At 48.4% G+C, this 20,095-nt stretch overlaps 1 protein-coding gene across 1 annotated transcript in view; it reads right to left on the bottom strand.

Annotated features, from left to right (window-relative positions):
- The window catches only part of IQCA1 (IQ motif containing with AAA domain 1), a 145,644-nt gene that overhangs the window by 89,065 nt on the left and 36,484 nt on the right, over positions 1-20,095 (bottom strand). The window contains exon 3 of the mRNA XM_050987541.1: positions 559-883. Coding sequence (XP_050843498.1) covers positions 559-883 — 325 coding nt within the window. The remainder of the gene's footprint in view (positions 1-558; positions 884-20,095) is intronic.

Below are 20,095 nucleotides of genomic sequence, written 5' to 3'. Positions count from 1 at the left end.
GGACTGGATGATCTTTCAGGTCCTTTCCACCCCAAACCATTCTGGGATTCTATGAACACAAATTTATGTTGTAAAAGGGAATCATGGAATGGGTCAAATTGAAAGGGACCACAAAGGGTTATCTGTTCCCACCCTGGGGCTCCCAAGCAAAGACTCCCCTCCCTTCTGAGAAAGGTGGATGCCATCTGATGCGAGCACTCCTGGCACTGCACTGGCCATTGCACTGTCAAAAGCCTCAAAATTATGGTGGTGGCACCAGCTGGGGAGCCATCTGCTTCTTTCAATATCGCTGCTTTCGACTGGAAGTGTCAGGAGAAAGTAACTTGTGCTCCAGAATCCCTTACTAAAAGTCCCAGAACCCTGAAATAATTTGTTATCGCCCTCAGCCTATGTGCCACCCTTTCCCTGCCCTCTGCATGGAAGATAAGTGCGTGGGGTGTGATAAACTTGGAAGTGTGCTGGTGACCCCAGAGAGTCAGCAGGCAGGGTTACAAATCAAACACCTCCAACCAGAACCCATCTTTCCCACGGATCAGCTGCCAGTGGAGGGAGCCCTACCGGGACACGCTGCAGCTCCATCAGGATGCCAGCCATGGAGTGGCACTCGGAGTACTCCAGGGCCACCATCTCTCTCTTGATCTCCAGGATGCGGCCCATGACCCCGTCCAGTGCCTGCCGAACCAGCGCCCGCTTCTGCTGGTGGATCAGGTGGTCGTGGGCCTCGTCCAGCTTCCTCATGATTGCCAGGTACTGCACGTAGGCCGTGGCCAACATCTTCATCACGTTCTCAGGGTCCTCCTGTGGCTGCAGGAACTCCTCTCTCTCTCTCTGGAGCATGGTGTCCAGCTCTCTCTGGGTGTCTGCCCATATCTGGCTGTAAGTGCTGGATGGAAAGAGGAGAATTTTGTGTCAGCCTGACAGGAAAGGAGGGCTGAGCACACAGAGCCAGGGCTCTGTGGGTGTGGATTTCTCTCAAAGCAAGTCTGGAAGTGTCAGCCATTACATTCATAAGGAGGCTTTTTGTGGTGGTGTTCACAGGGGTCCCAGGAGGAGGAAGAGATGAGAATCTTGACTCCATGTTTCAGAAGGCTGATTTATTATTTTATGATATATATTATATTAAAAGAAAATGATACATTAAAACTGTACTAAAAGAACAGAAGAAAGGATTTCATCAGAAGGCTAGAAAAGAATGGAATGGAATGATAATAAAATCTTGTGACTGACCAGAGTCCCAACACAGCTGGTCCTGTGATTGGCCATCAAGTAGAAAGAACTCACATGGACCAACCAAAGATGTACCTGCTGCATTCCACAGCAGCAGAAAATTATTGTTTTTCTTTTCCTCTGAGGCTTCTCAGGAGAAAAAAATCCTAGCAAAGGGTTTTTCAGAAAATATGTCTGTGACAGTTTTTAACTACAAAGTATTTTGGAAACCATTAGCAGAAGTTTCTGGGTTTGTTTTATTAAAACAAGCTTAATCATTTAAAGCTTTCCAGCTTCATTCTAAAAGGCTTGAAGCATCCTTCAAGTGCTTGAAGTTACAACCCCCAACAGTGCCAGGAGTTTTATTCAGCTGTGCTAATTGAGAAGATGGTTTAATTGAAAAGGTGTCTCCCTCCTATGCCTTTTAATAGGGCAAGGACAATTTGAGGCTCTGCATTTTTGGGATGAGGACCAATTCATGTTTCTAAAGCTCTTCTGCCTTTCTGAAGTGGTTGCTTGGCGTTAACTGCAGGGTAAGGGTGGGGTTGGTGTCAATGTTGGAGTGGAACTGTGGGCCCTAATTCAAATTTGAGGTAAGGAAAATAATTTATTTCTATGGTAGCAACTGTTGCACTCTAAGGAGTTGCTAAATGTCTGATCTGGTGGCTGTGGGATTATGTGGCATAGAAGCTGTCACCTCAGGCCATCTCCATGTCCAGGAGCAGTAATGCTGCTCACTTGGTAGTTTTGGTAGGAATAGGTGGAGTTCTGAGGTGAGCATGGACTGGCTGTCAGTGGCTTTTCATGGGAAAAGCAGATCAGAATGTTCTGGGGGATGAGCCCAAAGGAGCCAGAAATGAGCAATGAGGTTTTTATTCAGAGAAAGGCTCAAACAGCAGGTTTGTCATGGAAAGGTGTTAATAACACCTGTGGCAGAGAAGACACTTTTAGGTCCTGTTCTCCTTTGCCAGATGGAGACTCTTGGCAGTGTTAAAAAATCCTACATCTTTAAAATGCCTCTCTAGGAACAGAACAAGGAAATTCCTTCTACACTGAGCCTTGGTTGTGGTGGGAGAAAACCAGTTCATTCACATTGTCCTGCTGAGGGGAAACCAGTGGCTATGGAGACAAGGACAGCTGTCTTGCTCCTTAATCCTAGGGACCTAGGCTTCAGTGGTGCAATCTAGACCCTCCCTTGCTGAATCAAGCTGCTGTTCCTAGAGCTTCTCAAAGAGGGATGAGAACATCAAAAGGCCCTGCCTTTGTTAGATGAGCTTTGAGAGCAGACCTTGCATTGGGGGAGTGTTGGTTTATTTATTCTGACCAGAAAGCTGGACAGATGTTAGCATTGTTTGTGCGTGACAATAAATGTTGGAGCTCTGTGAGCTGATCTTATCATTCCCAGTCCTGGAGGTCAGGGTGACCCAAGGCTTGTGCTGCAAGAGGGACCTGTGGGGTGGGACGGGACGAACTCCAGCCCTCGAGTGCCCTGGGCGGTGACAGGGCTGTGGGACTCCCCCCTGCAGTCAGCAAAAACTCCAACAACCCAAACCCTGCTATTGAATTTGCACCATTAACGTTTTAAAGGGCGTTTTATACACTTCAGCTGACCCGGCTTTCTGCAGGATGCAGCTGGCCTTGCTTTTCCTCATGCTTCTGCAGCCCACCCAGCTCTTTCCCCTTCCCTTTTTTTCTTACTTCATTGACATCCCACTGCACCACCCGTATCAGTCAATTGCAGCAATTAACCCAGGTGCAGGAGATAAACAGAACAAACCCGGCAGAGGGGAGGAGATGGGGCCAAGCAAGGCCAGCAGAGCCGGAGCCAGGACACGGAAGGATGTGAGGCAGGCGGGTTTTCCAGCACGGGAGGAAACGGCGCGGTGTCCTACGTACTTTGTGTGATTTCTCACGGATTGTGCAGAGCTTGTCAGCCTCGGAGGAAGCCCAGCCCTGTGGGGTGTCCCCACAGCCATCCCGCTGATTTATGAGCCCTGGGGATGCTGGGGCTGGAGCCTTTCCCGTGCAGGTTACTGCAAGGAGAAGTGACCGATTGACAATAATCTGCCTCCCTGCCTCCTCTGAGTGAGGAATGTCAAGTGGTTCCTCCTGCTGAGCCAGCTCATATCCAGTTTCTTTTTATATTGGGAGGAGAGGAGGGGGCTGGAGGACGTTACCATGAGGCACTGCAGATAGGACATAATTGCTTTCATAAAGCATTAGTTTATCAGATAAGCACAAGGATGATTGCAGGCACGGTTGCTGGGGGTCAGATGTTAAGACTGTGGATATTATGGGATGCTTGTGGCTTTTGCAACAGCGGCGTTTCGGCTGCGTGAGGGCAAAAGGAAGGATGGGCCCACTGGATAATGAAGTGCTGAAGGAGAATGATGTGAAAGTGATAAATCTGTGTACCTGCTGTGTTCAGGGTCACTGACACCTTGGGGACCTGACCCCCAGGTTTCTTAGGTACAGGATGGGTATGTCCTATAGTGGACAGGCCAAGCAGAAATCTGATTTGAGTGTTGCACCACTTCACCCTGATTAAAAATTAGAGGACACATCCCCAAAATGAGATTAAAATGGTTATTCCAGGTTTTACTGGTGCCCAAATGAGAGCCCTTCTGGTCCAGTCTGAAGGATGAGCTGTGCCTGGCATTTAGAGCTCCTTTTGGGGGACTTGGCAGAGCTGCTGTGAAGAAGAGGAGCCTTTCAGCTTTAGAGACAAACATGCTCAGGGGTAGTCAGGAGGAGTAACTTCAAGGTTATGCCTTAAAAGCAAAGGAGAGCACTGCCTGTCCTTGCTTGTGAATCGGACACTGTGTGATCCCTAAGTCCCTGTTGGAATTTTTGCCTATTTGCTCAGTGTCCCTTTGCATTAAATTGTGAACTCCCTCAAAATTGCTTCCACACGCTGCAGGGGGAGGACAATGTAGCCTTGAATGCATTGGCTTTTTATTTACTGCTACTGGTCCACCTTGTGGGCTCTGTTCTGAGCTGTGTCTGTGCCCAAGGATATTCCACCAGATTTAGGTTGGATTAGAGCCTCTAACTCACCTATTAGTGCAGTTAATGAGCCTAACTTTCTTATTCAAGGTTTAAGAAAATAAAATCCTGAAAAAGAAAGCTGTCTCTTGATCTCTCTGTGCATACAGCACTGTAATGCTACAAATTGTCATAGCAACTCCTAAATAGGGGAGTTATGGGGAAAATAAGCAATGCTGTAATGGGATGAGGAAGAAGCACATCAACTGACTGAAGTCCAGAGTCCCCAGAGTGATTTCTGGCAGCTCACAGCTTGGAGGGAAGGTCAGAGCTTTAACTCCTCACTGATGTCTTTTCTCTTCACTCCCACAAAGTAGAAACAGACTAAAACATGAGCTTTTCTTTTGCCCATAGCCTGATTGCCAGTTCAAATCTCACTTTTATTGCTCAAAATGAAGCCTGCTCTCCTTATTTAGAGTGAAGCTTAACAACATAGGGTTTTTCTCCTGCTGAAGTTATAAAGAGATGTTTAAAATCCTGCCAAATTGTACACGCTTTGTTTTAGTATTGTAGGGCCCTCTAAGTCTGCATGTTTGCTTGACCCATCCCTCCTACCACTTGGAAAAGCTTCTTGGTTTGGAGTCCAGCTGAGGTGAGCCTGCTCACTGGTGTTGGACTGGTTTTAAGGCTGAAGCATGCCCTTCCTGGAAGGGTTTGTGCTGAGCATGCAAACTGTCCCTCAGGCCACTCCTGAGCCAGGACAAGAATCTGGCATCAGTGGGGTCACCTTTGTTTGGCTTTTCTTCTTCCCCCCAGAGTGTCTCTGTGTTTTGCTTGCTGCCAAAGGGAACACTACTCCTGTTATGCCAGGACATGGCACAGTTTGTCTCTGGATTTGTGCATGGGTTGAACCCTGGCTTCTTTGCTGCCTGGTTTTTCTGGGCTGCCCTCAGCAGTATCTCCTGCTTCTCATGCTAAAGCTGAAATACTGCAGTGCTGCCTGGGTCTCCCTGGTTTATCCTGATGGATGGAAGGAGGTGGAAGGGAAAACATTTGACTCTGACTCCAGCTTTCCTCACCTCGTTTGGGAACTCCTGTGTGATTAAAGGAACTCTAAATTGTGTGTGTTAAAACCCTGCTGAAGGAACCTCTGCTGCCACTGCAAATCAACCTTGTATTTCTTTCTCAGCAATGGGCTGGGAAAAGAAATACAAGGTGGATTTGCAGTGGCAGCAGAGGTTCCTTCAGCAGGAAGGAGGCTGGGCTGTGCTGGGGGCTGGAGAAAGTGCCCCAGGGTTTGTGACAGCTAGGGGATGTGGAGCAGAGCTCCAGGAGCCTGGCACAGGACACACAGGCAGCAGTGACAAAGCAGAGGGGACTGAGATGCAGGGCTGGTGACAAGGAAGTGCACGCAGGGGCCACTGCTCAGGGTCCCCTGGCCACACTGGGAGCCTGACAGGTCAGGCATTGTGCTAAGCCCTGGGCAAACACGGGGGAGGGAAACCCTGCCCTGCAGCCTCTGGAAAATAAAGAAACAAGAGACAAAGGTTGGGAGGGGAAAGTGAGGCCCTGAGAGGAAAAAGGGTTTTTAATGCTGCTGCTGCCTTTTTTTTTTCTTCTCTCTTTCTAAAAATCACCAGGCTTAGGAAGACTGCTGGCTGATCCAGGTCAGCAGTTACCTGTTCTCTCACAGGTGTTGGGTGGTGATTACATTATAGGAGTAGCCCCCCTTTTCTCTTTTGCCGTATTATAGGCAAACATTTTTTGTGTTGCAGAGGCACAGGCAGAATCAGAGATCGGTGTGACCTTACAACAAAGCATGTCTGAGCTCAAGAAATGTTTAGACAATGCTCTCAGGCACAGGGTGGGGTTCTTGGGATGTCCTGTGCAGGGCCAGCAGTTGGATCAATGGCCCTGGTGGGTCCCTTCCAACTCAGCACTGATTCTGTGAACCAAATTGCCTGAAATGTTGTCGAGATTAATTGCTGATTTCAAAGCCTTTAGCCTGCAGTCTGGAGCAGTTCAGGCTCATGAGCCTGTTTAAGCCTGCCTTGCTTCTAAAATAAGATTAGTCTCACAATTATGCCAAACTTCTCAGCTGGTGGTGAATGTGACTCTGCCAGATGACTTTTTAAGCAGGCTTGCTCCAACCACAATGTTTTACAGAGTTGGAAGCATTTGGGGGAAAATAAAGGATAAACCTCAGTAGGCTTTGGTTGTGACAAGAGAAGAAAACACACAGCCTGCTGGCATTGTTAACGTGAACAGCTCTGTGCTTCTGTCATCTCCAATTTCAGTCCTGGGTACTATGACAGAAAGTGAAGGGGGGATAAAAGATTTGTGTGGCAGAAATGTAATGGGAAACCACAGGGAAGGCGAGGAAGCAGCTCCATGCAGCAGCAGCAGCAGCAACACACCTCAGCAGGTCTCAAGCACCTGCTCCAGCCTAACTCACAAGGCTGGCAGGAAAAAGAACTGTTTTCTTCTAGTTTTCTGACAAAACCCCATTTTCCTAAATGGCAAAGCAATTAAGGTGTGGGAAAAGCTATTTTGGGCTGTCAGGTGTTCCAGAGGCTGCCCTCCTGTCCCTCAGCTCCTGCCTGGACTGTGCCCTGGGCTGATCCCACAGTGTGGGCAGCAGGAAAGGGGGAATTCTGCCCCTCTCCCCTGTGGTGAGACCTCACCCGCAGGGCCTGGCACAGAAAGGACTCTGTGAGAGAGTCCAGAGAAGGCACCAGGATGATCAAAGGGATGGGACAGCTCCATGGGGAAAGGCTGGGAGAGCTGGGAATGCTGGAGAAGAGAAGCCTTGGGGTGACCTAACTGTGGCCTGCCAGCACCTAAAGGGAACTTGCAAGGGAGATGGAGAGGGACTATTGACAAGGGCCTGGAGTGCCAGGACAAGGGGGAATGTCTTCCCACTGCCAGAGGGTGGGGATGGATGGGATGTTGGGAAGAAATTTGTCCCTATGAGGGTATGGAGGCCCTCCAGGTTTCCCAGAGAAGCTGTGGCTGCCCCTGGATCCCTGGAAGAGTCCAAGGCCAGGCTGGGTGGGACTTGGAGCAACCTGGGCTAGTGGCAAGTTGGAAGGAGCTGAGCTTTAAGGTCCCTTCCCACCCCAAACTAGTCTGTGTTACAAGAACAGCAGCCTCCTCTCCTTTGCAAGCAGAATTTTTCCTTCCAAGCAATATTTGCTATAGCACACTTGCTTCTGACAGCAACGTTTATTTCAGCCTTAACCATCCTATGCATTTTTTTTCTTTTTACCCCTCTCTTCCTTGGAAAAGGAAGGGGCAGTCACCCACCCAGCTGCCTACAACTCCATGCATAAAGGGCTGTGTCTGGGTGCTGTTCTACCCCTGCCAGGAGCAGGAGGCTTTAGGCTCAAAGCTGACACCATCCACTCAGTTTCTTGGAAAACTGGGGCCTTTTCTTTCCCTGTTTCTAGCACAAGTGCTGCTGGGATATTTCCACTGACAATGCTTTTTCCCACAGGAGACACTGAACAAGTAATACACAAGATCTTTCCCTACCTGCTCATTAAGGATGAAGGGAGGCACAGGAGGGAGTTGTAGCTTTGAGTCTTAGCTGTGATCAGTTTGATCCTGTCTCTGATTTCCTGCTTTAACATAAGCAAGATGATGTGCTAATGCTCACCAGGGGTGGAAAGAGGGGCAAAGATGAATCTGTGACTGCTTGGGAGATGTATGAGAGAGAACATGCAAGGAATGCCCAGGAGGAAGCTAATAATTGTGGCGTTTGGTTGGAATTTGAAGAATATGGCCTGAGGCCAGACGCTGAATGAGGGGATAAAAAGAAATATTCAACAACGGGCCAATGGCTGAATGAGGCTGGGGCCCCGTGGGAAGGGAATAGGATGTGATCACAGCATCAGAAAACTGCATCGTAATGCAGCCACAGAACGTGAGGGGGGAGAGCAGAAGGGATTAGAAGTTACACTGACATTTTTTCACATTTGGGTGTTGCAACCTTAATTTTCTTCAGCTGAGCCTTGGGGATGTGATGTAAAACAGAGAGCTCTGCTTTGGTTGTTTCTGTTGGAAGCAGGAAGGGAGCTGCTCAGGATCTTGTCTTAGATCAATATTTAACCAGTGAATTAATATAAATTCTATTTGTGACACGAGATTAAATTTTAAAGCGCTTTGATTGTTTAAAGCTCCTTGGTGGCAGTGGCAAATGTCTTGTAGCTGATTAAAACCTGGCAGGAGTGGTAGCAGTGCCAAGGCTTGGCTTTGAACGTGTCTGGGCTAGGGCTGTCAGGGGCAAGGTAAGAAATCACTGGTCAGGATCCCAGGGGTCAAGGAGAGGGTAAACAAATCCATAAAAGAGGAGGAAACAGCAGGAAAACATAAATGCAGCAGCATCTCTGTGAATCTCCAGTGTCTGGAACAGAAGGTACATCTGCATGCAAATGCTGGGGCTGAGTGCTTTGGGAAGTGAGACACCCCAGCACTTTTTAATCACCTTACACTCAATGGCTCTGTTCCCTCCAGAGGGCTGAGACTGTCCCTAAAAATCCCAGGCATGTCTGGACATGCTGACTTCTCCCTTGGCTGCCTGCTGGACTTAGTGACCCTAAGAGAACACTGCTGCTCTCTGAGCATCCTCCCTGCCCTGACACAGAGCTTCCTGAGGCAGGGGAATCAAATCTTCTGCTTTAGCCCACACCTCTGAGAATCACAGGACCTGGAGGATGGTGAATGTGCCTCAGAACCCAAGGTTTAGCTCAAGGAAAGCTGTGTAACACTTTTATTTCTGAAGAACCAAAGTTCTTTCTCATAACCCCCCTGTCATTCTTGTTTCTTTGTCTCACTGCCTTCAGGTAAGGCAGGCTGTTGCAAGTAATTTTTGTCACATGGCACTTAAAATACCTTGGACATGGCCTCAAGTTGCACCAGGAAAGGGTTATAGAATAACAATCCCAAAATGGTTTGGGTTGGAAGGGAGCTTAAAGATCATCCCAGGGGCAGGGACACCTTCCACTATCCCAGGGTGCTCCAAGCCACATCCAGCCTGGCCTTGGACACTCCCAGGGATCCAGGGCAGGCACAGCTGCTCTGGGCACCCTGTGCCAGGGCCTGCCCACCCTCACAGGGAAGGATTTCTCCTCAATATCCCATCTTTACCTGCCCTCCTGCTTAAGGCCATTCCTCCTTGTCCTATTAGTTCATACCTGTGTGAAAAGTCCCTCTCCAGCCTTCTTGTCAGCCCCGTTTAGCTACTGGGAGGACACAGGACAGGCTGGATATCAGCAAAGATCTCTTCATGGAAAGAAGGTGGTGGTGGAACCCCATCCCTGGATGGATTTAAAAGCCATTTAGGTGTCACATCTGGGGACTTGGGTTAGTGGTGGCCTTGGCCTTGGCAGTGATGGACTGAGGCTTGGACTTGATCTCAGAGGGCTTTTCCAACCTAAACAACTCTGATTTGTGGTACACAGCCAGCATAACCTCACTCAACCAACCACCTTAACAGCAGCCTCAGTAACTTATTTGAGATCCAATTCTGGCTCATGTTTAGGAAGGGCTGGATTAGCCCAGCTGAAAATCCTATGCTGTGCACAGCTACAATGTCATTACAGCAGCCTGAGCCAAGGAACTTCAACACCAAACTGGAGTCCCTGAGCAGCACCTTGCTCAGAAACAGGAGTGGATGTGTGTTTTTGTCATGTGGCGTGGGCATATGATCCTGTTTCTATGGATTTGCTGTTCAGTGCTGGCAATGCCATAGGAAATCTAAAAAGTCCTGTCTCTCTTAAAATTAAACTGAGCCAAACCAGTTGAAGCACAAGTATTTTTCCAGCTATGCTCAGCTTAACTCCTTTGGTGTTAACCTGACTCAAATAACAGCAGCCATGATTCAGAGACTGGGTAGGAATGACAGATTCTGAGATAACTCTGAAGAAGAGGTCAAACACTGCTTTTGTGGAATTTTTTTCTTTCTTCCTTTATCTCTCTTTTTTCTTTTTTTTTTTTTTCCTTTTAAAGAGCACAATTCAGATAACTCTCCACTACCTTGAGAACTTCACTTAACTGATTCCATGAGAGTGTTAGGCAGGATTTATACAAGCCCTGCATTGGATCCACCAGGAATCTAACCAAGCTTTCCTCCAACTGGAGGCTGAGCTGGGTCTGTCCTTGGACACAGCCTCCAGACAGTCCCTGCCCTGCCCTTGGGGATGTTCTTCATTCCTCTCACCTTCCTCTCCTGAACCAAGGAGCTGCCTGGCTGGAAAGCAGTGGAGTTTTCACTGGTGTCTGGCTGGGGCTGCCAATGTGTGGAGGGAGGAGAGGAAAAAACAATCTCAGGGAAATCTTATTGCTCTCTGCAGCTGCCTGAAAGGAGGTCGTGGTCAGCTGAGGCTCAGCCTCTTTTCCCAGGCAGCAAGCACTAGGATAGAGGAAATGGCCTCAAGTTAAGCCAAGAAGGTTTAGATTGGTTATTAGGAAAACATTTTTCACTGAAAAGAGTAGTTAAGCATTAGAACAGGCTGCCCAGGGGAACAGTGGAGTCACCATCCCTGGAAGCAGATGTGGCATTTAATGATATGTTTTGGTTGAAGTTTGGACTTGGTGATTTTGCTATTAAGGTCCAACCTTAATAGCTCTATGAAACCCAAGGTGACAAGGAGAGCTGCTCTGGTTCTGAATTTGGAAGGATGCTTTAGAATCCGAGGGAGTTTTCCCTAGCAAAAAGCTGTGAGTTTGGAAATAGGATACTGGGCAAAAGAAGCAGTGGGCTTGGAGGTTGGTACCACTGATGCCAGAGGAGGGAGACCATGGGAAAGATGCCAGGAAAGGCTTTGCTCACAACCTGCTGGGACAGCAATTTGGATGTGGTCAGGTTTGGGAGTGAAGGAGAGGAGCAGAAGGAGGTAGCAAAACCACCCCGAGGTGTTTTCTAATTTTTTTTTTCTAATGCACTATTATTTATTGAACTTAAATAAGCCATACCTGGCTTGGAATTGGGAAAAAAGAGCCTCCACAAAATGGGCTGTGCTGCTGGAGCTGGAAGCAGCAAACAGCACAACACTGAGGGATGATATTATGGAAGATGCTCACAGTTTAGCTCCCAGCACTGCAGCACAATAACAACAACAATAATAATACTTGCTGGGCTTTTAGTGATGTTTCTGGGGCAATGAGCACCGCTCTTTGCAGGCACTTTGATCCATTGCTGTCACTGTCTGGCTTTTGCAGACAAACTTGTGCGCTGTGCTAAAATTACTGGGGGGGGGGGGGTGAAACAAGCCACGATGTGGGCTGTAAGAGAGAGGGACCTTTTGCACAAAGGCTCCGAGTGAATAATTTTAACATTTGCCCGGTTTTCGTAAGAGGACACGGTCACTTTGTGGGGTGTGCCCGTCTCCCCCTGGGCTGTGTCTCTCCCCTCTGAGGGGATTCTCACGTACAGTAAAGGACCCTTTTGCACAAAGGGTCTGAGTGAATATTATTAACGTTTGCCCGGTTTTCCTAAGAGGACACGGTCAATTTGTGGGGTGTGCCCGTCTCCCCCTGAGCCGTGTCTCATCCCTCTGAGGGGATTTTCACGAACTGTAAAGAGAGAGGAACCTTTTGCACAAAGGGTCTGAGTGAATAATTTTAACATTTGCCCGGTTTTCCTGTGAGGGTGCGGTGGCCTTGTGGGTGCACCTGCCCGTCTCCCCCTGGGCTGTACCTCACCCCTCTGAGGCGATTTTCACGAACTGTAAAGAGAGATGAACCTTTTGCACAAAGGGTCTGAGTGATATAATGCCTTTCTAACCCATTGGGGGTGTTCCCTGGTTTTCCCTTGAGGGTTTTCACGTGTAAAGAGAGGAACCTTTGCACAAGGGTCTGAGTGATAATTTAACATTTGCCCGGTTTCCGTGAGGGTGCGGTGGCTTGTGGGTGCACCTGCCCGTCTCCCCCTGGGCTGTACCTCACCCCTCTGAGGCGATTTTCACGAACTGTAAAGAGAGATGAACCTTTTGCACAAAGGGTCTGAGTGAATAATTTTAACATTTGCCCGGTTTTCGTGAGAGGACACGGTCACTTTGTGGGGTGTGCCCGTCTCCCCCTGGGCTGTGTCTCACCCCTCTGAGGGGATTCTCATGTACAGTAAAGAGAAAAGAACCTTTTGCACAAAGGGTCTGAGTGATTAATTTTAGCTTCAGCCCGGTTTTCCTGTGAGGACGCGGTGGCTTTGCGGGTGCACCCGCCCGCCTCCCTCCGGGCCGTGTCTCATCCCTCTGAGGCGATTTTCACGAACTGTAAAGAGAGATGAACTTTTTGCACAAAGGGTCCGAGTGAATAATTTTAGCATTTGCCCGGTTTTCCTGTGAGGACGCGGTGGCCTTGCCGGTGCACCCGCCCGCCTCCCCCCGGGCCGTGTCTCTCCCCTCTGAGGCGATTCTCGCCCTCAGCCCCGCGCCCCGGGCTACTCACGCCTGGGACATGCTGAGCACCGAGAGCCGCACCGGCACCGAGCCCGAGTCCCGATGGGCCGGCACCGACACCCGACACGTCCCTGGAGCCCCGGGGTACCGAGCCCGAGTCCCGCTGGGCCGGCATCGACACCGGCACGGGCTCGGCCGAGCCGCCCGCGGCCGCGGCGTTGCCTTGGACACGGCCCGGCGGGGCCCAGCCCTGCCCGCGGCTTCTCCGCCGAGCCAAGGGAGCTCCGGGCTTTCCGCCTTCTTTTTTCCACCCTTTTATTGTCTGCGGAATCACGGGGTGGTTTGGGGTGGAAAGGACCTCAAAGCCCATCCAGTACCAATCCCTGCCATGGCAAGGACACCTTCCACTGTCCCAGGTTGCTCCAAGCCCCATCCAGCCTGGCCTGGGACACTGCCAGGGATCCAGGGGCAGCCGCAGCTTCCCTGGGCACTCTGTACCAGGGCCTGCCCACCCTCAGAGTCAAGAATTTCTTCTCAGAATCTGATCTAAATCTCTCCTGTTTTTACTTTAAAACCGTCCCTTGTTGCTATCACTGTCACACCGCCCACTCCCTTAGTTTTGGTTTTTGCCTTGTGAGTTTCATTCCCAGCCCCCCTGTGCTTTCACCTCCCCATTAGTTTCCTTCACTCCCCTTTATTTGCCTCCTTTTATTTTCTTTTTTTCTCCCTTTCTTATATCTTCCTTCCCACCCACTTTTACCCTTTCCTTTATTTTCCTTAACCCCCGATTTCTTACACCCCCCCCTTCATGTACTTTTCCTTTCCCCCCTTTCCTATATTTCCCTTTTCCCCCTTTTCTCCCCTTTCCTATATGTTCCTACCCCTTTCCTGTACTTTCTCCCCACCCTTTTCTTCCCCTTTCCTATATTTTTCTCTTTCCTCTTTAGTTTGTTTTTTATTTTCCCCCCTTCCCTGTTATTTCCTTCCCCCACCAAGGGCTTGTCCCTGTTGCATTCCCATTTTTCCTCTTTCTTCTTCTTGTTTCTTTCCCCAGGCACCTATTGAGGCCACTTTCTAGTGGTTTTCCATTCCCTTAGGACTTAAAAAAACAGTTTAGAGGACAGGATTACAGCACAGATTTTTGGGGAAAAATGCACTCATTCACAGAGCCAGTGAGAAGGAAAAAAGCAAGAAATTTGGGACAATAAGTAAAGTTTTGCCAGTGATCATATTATTTTGCCACAAATTTCTGTATGCCTGCATTCCTTTTCTTTGTTTCTCCTCCCCATCCCACCCCCCTTTTTTTTTCTCCCATTGAAGCCCCAGCTCACATAATTAGGTGAGACTCTTGGCTATCAAGTTTTTGAAATAAAGTTTCTAGCCCTCCCTGGTTTTGGAGGAAAAGCTTGAAAACATGAATCTTGAAGACCATAATAAAAGCATCTAAGGATATTATTTTTCAAGCCATATGATGACTGTGCCCACCACATCATTTCTTTAAGTGTATGGGATCAGTGGGGGGGTTTTAGGAGAACTTATTGCATTTTCTTGGTGCTGAGGTTGGGAAATGCTGTAAAATCAGCTTGTAAGTTTAAATGTTAATATCAAAGTGGTTCTTCACGCTGAAATTAACATGGGAAATTTGTCTGCTTCCTTCCAGTGCCTGATCCTCATCCACGTGCAGGTCAGGAGGGTCTCAATAGCAGTAAGTAACTTGTATTTTGTTCCTTTCTTTAATAAAATATTCCAGTCTTTGCAACCCAAATAGGAACCTTGCATTTTTATTTCCATTGATGCTGGCATCTGTACGCCACTTTTGATGCCAAACTGTGCTTTTTTTCAGCCAAAAGTTTTACCTGCAGAGTCCCAGCAGTGCTGTCTCCATCAGCGTGGGTGGTTTTAAGGAGTGATCGACCTATTGCATGTGTTTGCAATAAAGAAGTAGGAAGATTTCTGAAGCAGTTGAAATGAGAGCACCAAGATGGTTTGATACGATGTGGATGTTAATTATTAATCTGGATTTATTGCACCTCAGTGTCACAGTGCACAAGATTGTCATTGTATTAATGATGAAATAATACTCGTTGCTCACTTCCCCACCTGCCTCCTCCGCCCTCCCCCTCCTAAAAAAAGTTGGAGGAAAGCAAATGTCTTCCTTTTAAAAATGGGAAATTAAGCTACAAAGAAGTGATGTACATGAGAGCGTGCAGGGAGGCTGGGGGGATTTTCATTTTCATCAGTTCATAGAGAACTTGGGGAAAAAAATGACTTGTGTTGCTGGGAAAAGTCATGCAGAAAAATTAATTATGAAATGAGTAGAGTTGATTTTTATTTTTTTTTTTCCATGGGAAAGGAGCCTGGTTTTGAGCTGAAATGGGAGCTGTGTATGACTAGAGTAAGTAATTGGTTTAGCCTAAGAAAATAGACATTTATAAATGGAGAAAGCAGGGAGTGGGAGATGTTCTGGTTTCCAACAGGGTTCCATTTGACTCCTTGAGCTTTTCAGTAATTTGAAGTGAGAGGACACAGGTCTGCCTGGGCTGTGATGTCCCCACAGCTCAGCCTGGACAAAAGGAGGCTCAGGGGGGACCTGAGCACAACTCCTGACAGGAGGGGACAGCCAGGGGAGTTGGGCTGTGCTCCAGGGAACAGGGACAGGATGGAGGGAAATGGGCTCAAGCTGTGCCAGGGCAGGTTTAGGTTGGACACCCGCAGGAATATCTCATGGAAAGGTGCTCAGGCCTTGGAAGGGGCTGCCCAGGCAGTGGTGCGGTCCCCATCCCTGGAGATGTCCAAGGATCTCCTGGACAAGGCACTTAGTGCTTGGGGCTAGGTGACAAGGTGGGGATTGGTCATGGGTTGGACTTGATGATCTTGGAGGTGTTTTCCAACCAAAATGATCCTGTGATTCTGTGATCACTGCAGGCTGAACTGCAGCTGAGGTCCAGCAGACCACTCATGGTCAGGGAACACCATGAAGCATCTCACTCTTTCCATTCTGGAATCACACGTCTCCAATAATCCCTGCAGGCTCCAAACAGTCTGAGATGTCGAGGTAAAACCAGAGATTAAAGGGATTTGTAGTTGTTATCCCACTCATTGTACATTTTTTTGTACACCATCACTGGCCACTTCCTCATCCAGCTCGTGTTGCATTAAAAACTCCAAGTGTGTTATTTGATCTATCCAGCAGGAACAGGGGATGGGTTTTGTACAGCCTGTGCCTTTTGGCATCTCTAATTCCTCAGGCTCTTGCAAACACAGGCTTAAAAGTCCTGCTGCCTTGGAAACTAGGTGCCATCATTTTTCAAAAAAAAAAAAAATCTTTTATGATGAGCTTAAGAGGTGACTGTGAGCTTACAAAGGGGGTAAAGCATAAAACTGGAGGGTCTTGTTCCTCTCAACGTGGGTCCCTGGCAAAGAGCTTAGTGCACCTGTCTGTTATTGAGTAGGGCTTAGGGAAAGCAAGCAACGTAATGGGAATAATGTTCTGCCTTTGCAACTTGTGTTTCAAAGCACTTCCAGAGGTCTGGGCTGTCCCTCGAGGCACAGGGTGGAAGGTGGAGTGGGTTTTCCCTGAGTGTTGCTGGCCCAGAGAGATGCAGAGGGAGAAGCTGTGGGTCAGGGCTTCCTCCTCCATCCATGGTGAGCTGAGGCTTTGGGCCAGCACTTGGAAATCCAGCATTGTGTTTGCTGTGTGGCCACAGGGACAGGTGTGACAGCCTGGGATGCAGTGTGGCATGTGCTCTGTGAGGCTGGGCAGCCACCAGCTGTGTGAAACAACAGAGTGCTGCATTCTGCACCTGGAATGGGGCAGCCCTGGAGGCAGGGACACACTGGGGAGTTAGAGCAGCAGGGATCTGAAGTCCTGGTCGATGGGTTGGATCTGAGTCAGCAGTGCCTGGAGCCAGGAGGGACATCCCAGTCCTGGGGGATCACCCCAGCAGTGCCAGCCAGGCCTGTCCTGCATTGTCCTGTCTGCTCTGGGCTGGGGCAGCCTCACCTCCAGTGCTGGGGGCAGCTTTAGGTAAGATCTAAAGCTGTTAGAGAGTGTTCAAAGGAGAGACAGAAGATAGGGAAGGAGCAGCTGAGGGCACTTGGATTGTTCAGCCTGGTGGAGACAGAGGACAGACCTCACTGGGGTCTGCAGCTTCCTCTGAAGGGGCTCTTGGGCACAGGGTGGGATTTTTGGGGTGTGCGGGGCCAGGAGTTGGACCTGATGATCCTTGTGGGTCCCTCTCATCCTGAAGGGCCCAACAGAGGAGCTCTCCCACAAGGGAGAGCTGGCTGTGACAGCAGTTGCAGCAGGACAGCTGTCCCCAGATGGGGACCTGGTTGCAGCTGAGTTGCACAGCAAACCTCTGAGTCTGGAAAGTGAGAAGTAAGACCTTGTGATGGGCAAGCCTGGGGAGTTCACAGAATCCCAGAATGGTTTGGGTTGGAAGGGACCTCAAAGATCATCCCATCCAACCCCTGCCATGGGTAGAGAGACTTTCCACCAGCCCAGGGTGCTCCAAGCCCTGTCCAACCTGGCCTTGGACACTTCCAGGGATCCAGGTGCAGCCACAGCTTCTCTGAGCACCCCCAGGGCCTCCCCACCCTGACAGGAATAATTCCTTCACACTATCCCACCTAATCCTGTCCTCTTTCAGTTTAAAACCATTCCCCCATGCCCTGGCACTCCAAGCCCTTGTCCAAAGTCTCTTTTTAGATCTCTTGGAGCTTCTTTAGGGCTCTAAACTGGAACTTCTCCAGATGAACATCCCCAGCTCTCCCAGCCCACCTTTGTAGGGGTATTGCCCCCTCCCTCAGACCATGACTTCTTTGCAGGTGGGTGTTTGGTTTTCCTTTAGGCTTGGATGGAAGTGTTTAAAGGAATTCTGGGTGGCCCTTTACAAACTTTGAGGACTGGGGTCACCCTTGTGGCCTCAAGTGCTGGCTTCCAGCTCACGGTGACACCCAGGAGGGGTGGCTCTGCCAGCTGGGCTGCACTGACCACTCCATTCGGTCTTGTGACCAGTGGCTGGGCTATTTTTTCCAGTTAACATTGACTCCTGGATCTCCAGGAAGTTTGCTTCTTACTTCCAGGTTATTTTTTCCAGTTAACACTGACTCCTGGATCTCCAGGAGGTTTGCTGCTTACTTCCAGGCTAATTTTTTTTTCCAGTTAACATTGACTCCTGGATCTCCTGGAGGTTTGCTTCTTACTCCCAGGCTATTTTTTTCCAGGTAACATTAACTCCTGGATCTCCTGGAGGTTTGCTGCTTACTTCCAGGCTAATTTTTTTTTTCCAGTTAACATTGACTCCTGGATCTCCTGGAGGTTTGCTGTTTACTCCAGGCTATTTTTTTCCAGTTTAACATTGACTCCTGGGTCTCCAGGAGGTTTGCTGCTTACTTCCAGGCTAAGTGAAGGGGATTTGTCAGCACTCAGGTCTGTTAGACTTTGATATAACAGTGTGTTCATCAGGCCCGAGCGTGGTACATGGAGGAGGAGGATTGCAGCAGAATTAGAAGGTATAAAGTTCAAATCTAATTTGAAGAATTTTCTCTCTATCACTTAAATGTGGGAAATATTCCTGTGGCTTCAGGGATAAAATGTCACACTTCATAAGGAGCATGCGTTTTAAATCTCAGCTAGATATTAAGTGCCGTGTGCTGCACTCCACTTCTCTCTTTGTTAAAAAGCAAAACCCCAAATCATCTCTCCTGAAAGAGTGTTGTTTGATAAAATTAAAGCTTTCCAAAGAAGCTGGTTCAAACAGTGCCAGCTCTGTATCATTATGACACAACAGGGAGTGGATTGATTTTATTCTCTCTTGACAACAGTTCGTCAGCTCTCAGCTATTTAATTATATAGGATGCTGTTCCTAAAGATGCCTACAGCATCAAGAGAGCAGTCAATACAGACTGGCAACACACACCAGATGTTTTTTGGGTGAGAAAGAAACAGAAAAAGGGACCAGACTCGGGCTTCTGGCAATTATCCAAGTAATTTGTAAGCAGACATTTTAGGACATTGGTTGGCTTGAAAGTTTGGCTTCGGCTCAGGAGTTTTTCATAAATTCACACAAACCCTCTGTCAAGCTTTAGTCACTTATAGGGGCAAAGTTCACTTCTATATCATCCTGCAACCCAAATATTGGAAATAAGTAGCATTTCTTGTGAAGATATATTCAGTATGGCATGTGGAATGACACTTCTAGACAGACCCTTTACAGTTCTGCTAAGATATACAGAGCCTCTGACCACTTCCTCACTTTACAGGCTTACCATCAGCAATCTGAAGTGCTTTATGTGCTTTTCTCATGATTTTGGTGGAAAAATGACAAAGTTTGGCTGTTAACACTGGCTTGTGTGCACATTAATCGCTGAAAGCTTCAAGAAATTCTCCACAAACACTACACAGCCTCAGCTGTGTCTGCTCCCTCCAGCTGCAGTGGGATTTTAGCTGACCCAAGCCCCTATGTCTCCTCCTGTGGCCCACAGGAGGTTTGGTGGGACCAGCTGGAGAGCCCTAGGTTGGTGAGAAATTAGAACAGCCACTTATAATTTGCTTCCCATGGCCCAAAAGGGAGAAAGATGCTGGTCTCTGTTTATCCCTGTGCTGTTTGATGGTCTTCCTGCTCAGGAAAAAAGAGCTGTGAGGTGTTTCCATGAATTTACAGAGCAGCAGTCTGGGCTTCAGCCATCCTACTCCATGCACAGGGCACAGAGGCTGCTGGAAAGTCCTTTGTACTCCAGCTGGTGTCTCTGAGCATGACCAGGGTGCAGAAGACCACGAGTGGAAGCAGCTCAACCCTTCAGAGGTCAAGTCTGCATCAGCAAGATCCCCTTCCAGACCTGACTGAGGGGAAGCATTTGAGCTCTGGGACTTGAAGTGTTTAAAGGCAGAAGTAAGAGTGACTCAGGGCTGCAGGAGAAGGGGATGTTTGCCATCTGCTTTAGCAGTTCATTCCCCAGAAAAGGAGGAGGAATTCATCTGCTATTCGTGCACGTAGGCAGTTGTTTCATTGTGTTTTGTTTTGTTTTCCCTCCCACTCCTCAGTAAAACACCTGTTGAGTTAATCCTCTTTGACTCAGCTCAAAAGCAAGGAAGTCAAACTCCACGAGAGGCTGAGCAGCTCAGCTCTCATTTCCCCAGGTTTCTGAGGGGGGGCTCTAACTGGTGTGTTTTGAAGGCTTCCAGAAGTGAAACTGTTAAAGGGAGGACATGAGGTGAGGGAATACTTAATTTTTGCTGGATATAAAGATGACTTGAGTCACAAAGTGTTAGTCTGGAAGGCAGAGATGTATTGGAGCTTCCCGAGCTGTTCTTAAGGATGGTGAGAAACATTTTAGAGGTCTCATTTTGGTGCATCTTTAATGAATTTGAATGAATGTGATTTTAAAAAACTGATCTTGCTGCTAAATTGGATGTGTCCTGCTTTGTTTAAAACTTAAAAGTTGAAAGCAAGCAGAGCAAAATGTCATGAGAGCTTGCAGAAGCAGTGGTTCTGTGGGGG

The sequence above is a fragment of the Serinus canaria genome (genome assembly GCF_022539315.1).
Source record: "Serinus canaria isolate serCan28SL12 chromosome 7 unlocalized genomic scaffold, serCan2020 HiC_scaffold_29, whole genome shotgun sequence".
Taxonomy (NCBI): Eukaryota; Metazoa; Chordata; class Aves; order Passeriformes; family Fringillidae; genus Serinus; species Serinus canaria.
The sequence above is the reverse complement of the archived record's forward strand: the minus strand, read 5'-3'. Positions and strand labels throughout refer to the sequence as shown.